Here is a 5887-nt window from a genome sequence, read left to right as displayed (position 1 = left end):
AGATCCTTGTCTGATTTCTGCACTTTACTTCCCCCGTCTGTAAAGTGGAGCAATTCCCTAACTTCTGAAAAACATTCTTGACAACGTAAGTTAAGAGAAAATCCTTGACTCTTGTAAACATGAGACTATCATAGTACCACATACTGGTTACTGGTTTTTATTATTGTTAGGTTATTATCAGTCATCTCATGCAATAAAACATTATTTGATTTCTATCAATAATTCACAGCCGCATAAGTAAATTCCAAAGGTCAATTTTTTAATGAAGTGCCTCACAAGGTAAGGCTCACGCTGTTCAGCTGTGTTCCTTTTGCACCTAGCCTGTGACAAAGATCAGTTATGTTACACTGGAGGGCGTAGTACTGCAATCTTTACAACCTCTTTTTGTCAAAAGCACTCGACGCTCCTTCCCCAGTTCAACGTGCATTGCTGTATTTGGGCTGAACCAGGAAGCGAGGCTGTGTGCGTGCGCAGTTCATTCACTGCATGCTCCTCTGTAATTCATACAACTTAGTACGAGAAAACAACACGATGAAAAGGTAGCAAGAAAAGAAATACATTATAAGCAGAAAACTTCTGTTTCGGCATGTCTACCTGGAGGGTCAGAGTCCTGATGGCACTGTGCTTCCTGTGGCAGACTAGAGGTACAGTACAGCTGTCTTTGTTACTTTTCATTTTGCTATGCTATGTGGCTTTTCTTGTAGGAAAAAAGACATATGGGCAAATTTTAAGCAGTTAAAATGAGAATGATTCACACAAAATATTCTGTTGTAAAGAAATTGTAATTTTAAATCCATCTACAGAATGTGTCTTGTTGTGAACACTAGCAATGTATACAGTTATCTACTAGAAGAAATAGGTGCCAGGAAAGTACCGGTAGGAAGCATGCATGCTGCAGCTCGCTGCATTCGTGGTAGGACCTGCCTTTGAAGAACTGGGATTGAATGAATGGGAACTGAATGTCTGCCTCATCCAGGGGCTAGAAGGTAGGAGTGCAAGGGAGTCAGGATGGAGTGTCTGGGGTTGTAAACCAGATCATAGTGAAATCCATCGAGACCATCATGGAAGCCACTCAAAATTATAGAATAAGACAGTTCACACAAATGTAGGTCCTAATTCTAAAAGCTGTTTTGTAAGAGAAAAACATGACTGCATCACAGAACATACCTGCTTCCATAGCCAGTTTTCAGTCTTAGATTAACTGAACTGCTCTGCCCCAAATTTTGAAGCCACCTTGGTCAAATCCAGGTGATATTTCCAATCCCCAAAGATATTTTAAATCATTCACATAGTTTTCCCTTTCAATCAGGTCATGTTCAACTTCCCCCTCCTCAAAATGTTACATTATTGTCAAAGGATTTTGACATGATCTTGACATGGACTCCAGGAGAAGGCTCTCCACCAGATGTGACATACACTGTAAAGTATGAAAGGTAAGCGCTTACAAAGGATGTCTGATTGGAACTATGGCACAGGGCAAACATCTGTGCATGTATATTAATCAGTGTCATTATGGTCAGTGATCTGGCTGCATCCTTTCACCAAAACCAATCCTTATCTGCATGGAAAGTGCTCCAAACTCTGAGCAAAATTTGGTACTCAGCCTTCAAAACACTTCCTTTTCTTGCTCTATAAATTATAATAAAACAGCATGTTTAATATTAATGTCTGTCTGTTTCTTCTTTTAGCCAGGAACGCATGGATGAATGGATAAAGGTTCCTCATTGCAAAAATATTCACAGAACCTCTTGCAATCTAACTTGTGTGCTTCCAAACCTCTTTGTTAAAGTCCGGGCTCGAGTAAAAGCTGTTTCTGGACGATTCCGGTCGCCATGGGTAGAATCACAATTCAAGGAATACCATTTGGATGGTGAGTATTTGTTAGGTTACAGCCTGGAGGAAAGGAAATCCTAACAACAGTGTTGGCATGAGCAAATGAGTAGACCACACTCCACAGAAAGAGAAACAGTAAGAAGCAGCTTTATGAATGACAGAGATTTGAGTGAGCACAAACAACAATGAGCCATGATAATATGAAAATAAATTTTGTAGCAGGTGTCAGAATTTGTTCAGTGCTCTAGGTGAACAGACTGGCTTCAAGCTTTCCCCCTACCAGTGAGGGGTACATTAGATGGAAAAGAAGTATGCCCTTGCCTTCCTCCCTCCTTCATGTCTATCACAAGATAATGGAAGTGCAGATTAGTCACAGAGAAGCATTACTTCTGCGAAGCTAAGACTCAAGTAAGCACTATTCTTATGTCTGGTCACTCAATTACAGTGGAACTGGCTCCCCCAGTGCTGAATGTGAATGTCAAGGAGAACTTAATGCATGTGAATGCCTCCTTCCCTTTGGCCACCTGTGTGGAGAGTTTCTCTTGGATGTACGACTTGAACCTTTGGGAAGCTGGATCTGAAGACAAGGTCGGTAAAAGTGGCACTTCTTAGACAAAATGGAGGAATGATGCCCAGCCTGAATGAAAATAGCTTCACATTTCTGGGCCGGGAGGGACAGGATCCAGAGCCTGGAGAAAATGAAATGGCCAAACCAGAGTTAAAGCAAAGCCAGAGAAAAAAAGTAGATGTATGTGTGTGCATCCTTATTTTATTGGTTAGTTCCCTATGTTTATCAGGAAGATGTGATGGGAAGGCTATGCTACAGTCAGTATAATAGTGCAATATCTGAGGTTTAAAACAACTAGTTCAGGTACTGCTAACAGCATGCCGTGACAGAACAGAGCACAGCACCAGGTGGAAATCCCACCCTCAAATCCATAAGCTGTAGGAGAGATGCTTGCTACAAACAGCAAGCGAGAGATGAAGTGCCCCTCCGTGGACCTTCCAACCACTGGAGCCACACAACACAATGAAGAGAATCACATGCTAAAAAGGTAGAGAAACACCACCCAGATAATGAAAGAATCATCTTTCCAACCTCTGTTCTTTTTGTTTCTAAACAGAAGCTATACGAACGTAACTTTAGGAAGAGTACGGTGACTATCGATACCACTGCACTTAGAGGCAACTACTGTTTAAGTGCCAGATCTTCCGTCCAGAGCATTGACTTCAAGCACAGCAAATTCTCCAAACCAGTGTGTGTGCTATTAAACCACAAAGGTATGGCCCTGCTGGGGAAAGGATGTGGTGAGACATCAAACAGGATTGGGGCAAGTCAGAGATTTCCACCAAAATTAGCTTTAAAAAAAAAAAAAGGGGGGGGGGGGGGGGGGGGCTTCCTGTTACATGTCCTCTTTGGATTTTCTAGTGAAAGGTTCCTGCTTTCTGCAGAAATATTTTCATTAAAAAAAACCAACCCTGAAATATTTTCTGAAAATCCTGAAATTTTGGGAATATTCAAATTTATCCTGAAAAATATGTGGATGAAGCCACATTTTTAACCCACTCCAAGTTAGTTACTGGCTGGTATCAACATTCATTTGTGGCTGTGACTCTGACTTAAGAGTCTGATCTTAGGCAAGTCTGTTATCCTTTCTGTGCATTTGTAAAATAAGGATCTTAAGCCTAGCATTTTCTGAGATTCTGAAAGAGAAGCTGAGTATAAGAGCCCATACTACTATAAAATATACCACCAGCAGGAGATTATTTCTGTCTTTTTCTTTTTCAGCAGTGGAATGGAAGTTCCCATTTTCTGCCACAACCCCTGTGTTTTTCCTTCCCATCTTTCTGACAAGTGCCTTCATCACCTGCTTGCTGAAACAAGATGCTAAACAAAAGAAAATACCCTATGCTTTGGTATGGCCCAAACTCTGGGGTCCACTCCTGACTCAGTCTTGCTGATTTTCAGAGGATAACTGGGGAGGGGAGTGGGGGAATTCTGCACTTCTCAGTTTTGCATTCATAAGTCCCAGTATAAGTAAGCTTTCTTATATCCAAACTGTTCTTTAAAAAGCATCACTAACTCACTGATCTGTGTGTCTTGTTTCTTTTCCCTGGTAGGATTTCTCTCATTTAAAAGCTGCTGGACCAGCCTTTCACTGTGAGCTCAGTGAAAAGGAAATCTTCAGTGACTATCTTGTCTGCACAGGAAAGCCAGTGTCACAAAGGAAAACAAACAACGCTTTAGCAAGAAATAACCTACCATGGATGGCTTCTCTCCTATCATCATCATCATCATCATCATCATCATTGGAGGAGGAAGAGGAGGAGGAGGAGGAGGAGGAGGAGGAAGACAGCAGTTCTGTCATCCCATACACTGAAGTGCCCCAGTTTCCAAAGAGACATCTCAACTGTCAAACATCCAGAACAGCTCAGGGGGAAACTAGCCTGGACTCTGGATCTGGAGGTCTCTCTGTGGATAGTGGATCTGTGCTTGACCTAAGTACATTGGGTTTCTCTTTCTTTCCAATGAGAAAGAAGGAGGTGGACACCTCAGGATCCCAAGGAAATGAGAAGGCATCCCTTTCTCACAGTTTCTCTTTGGGAAGAATATCCTCCCTCACTGATGTGAGTTTCCCAGGCCCCAGGGAACATGGACAGCATGATACAGACAGGGATGGATGCCTGGAAATGACCCCTCTTCAAACACTGACAGAGGGGATTTGTGCCAAACTTCCAGCTGAAGAGCACTACCTGCATAGGAAGGCTCATCATTTCACCAAGTATTACCAGAAACCAACAGCTGATGTGCATGTCCAGATCAGTGAGGTATCACAGCTCAGTGAGGATCCCGAGCTGCTCATTTCCTTTCAGACATTACGGGTGGCAGAAGATGAAGGTATTGCAAGTGACTGTGACAGTGATAATTTTACAGAAGGGACACCTCCCACATCCATGGTGCTAAGCGACACATTTGAAACTTCAAATATGGAGGAAAAATATGATCAGGAGTTTAAAATCAAAGGCTATGAGCACACACATTACATGGGAAGGAGCTAGAGTATCCTAGCAGTTCTGTGGCATGCCTGGAAAATGTTAGAGCTCCAGATAGCCAGGCACGGATATGTAAACAAGAACAAGGACAAATAACTGATAACAGTGCTTTTTGTATTTATTCAACTAGACAGAGCTTGTTCTGCTGATGTCTGGCCTGTCGAGGCATATAGCTTTAGGGACACAAAAGGTATATTTTACAGCTAAGTAACTAAGGTACGTTCACCGTCCCTCTGTACAAGTACAGCCGTAATAGGGTGCTAAGGCGCTGGTGCAAGGCACACGATTTGAACACAGACAGGGGTGATGCATACAGTGATACCTCATGGAGGTATCACACAGCAAATGCTGCCTTGTGTTGACTTGAGGCTTCAGAGCAAGGTAACTTTTACTTGTGAGTTATGAAAGGCAAAACCACCTCTGGCACAGCAAAGCTACAGCCTGGACCTGCAGGAAATCATCAGCTGGGTTCTGGAAACAGTGTGCTGTGCCTGCGTGTTGATTCTGAGCCAGATGAACTGCTAACATTACATTTGCTTCCCTGTAACTGCAAAACTGTTGCCCTGCTTGACTGGAACAAAGACATTTAGCAACCTTTGCTTCTTGCGGGCTGAAAAGATCTCTGCCTCAACCTACAGATATCACCTTCTGTGTTTCAACAGAGTGAACTGAAGTCAAAGTGATAAACGCACACATTTGTTTATTTATTTATTTTTGGTTTTATACAAATATACTTATTGAAGCTGAAATTCCCCCTGCTGTGCAGAATGTCTGAGAGCTGCTTATGCACAGGCAATAATATTTTGATATATAACTCCATGTGTGTGTGTTCTTATGTTTCCCAAAACTAAAGGGTGAGTGCCATTCATCCTGAAAAACATTGCATTTTAAAACAGGACCCCATCATGTGCTTCTTACTGTTTTGGTTTGAGCGGAAGCCTATGAGACTTCCCAGCCAGGTCACTCTGAGACACTGAAAGACCAGGACCGTGACCATCTC

At 42.4% G+C, this 5887-nt stretch overlaps 1 protein-coding gene across 1 annotated transcript; it reads left to right on the top strand.

Moving 5' to 3' along the window:
- The first annotated feature begins 441 nt into the window (after nucleotides 1–441).
- Nucleotides 442–5687, top strand: IFNLR1 (interferon lambda receptor 1). The gene is made up of 7 exons (XM_040587747.1): nucleotides 442–644; nucleotides 1310–1433; nucleotides 1689–1870; nucleotides 2279–2421; nucleotides 2958–3114; nucleotides 3623–3750; nucleotides 3955–5687. Exons 1-7 carry the CDS (start codon nucleotides 587–589, stop codon nucleotides 4891–4893), a joined length of 1731 nt encoding a protein of 576 aa, XP_040443681.1. The 5' UTR covers nucleotides 442–586; the 3' UTR covers nucleotides 4894–5687.
- The last annotated feature ends 200 nt before the right edge of the window (nucleotides 5688–5887 follow it).

The sequence above is a fragment of the Falco naumanni genome, chromosome 3, assembly GCF_017639655.2.
Source record: "Falco naumanni isolate bFalNau1 chromosome 3, bFalNau1.pat, whole genome shotgun sequence".
NCBI classification, from domain to species: Eukaryota; Metazoa; Chordata; class Aves; order Falconiformes; family Falconidae; genus Falco; species Falco naumanni.
This window is presented reverse-complemented; position numbering and strand designations above follow the sequence as displayed.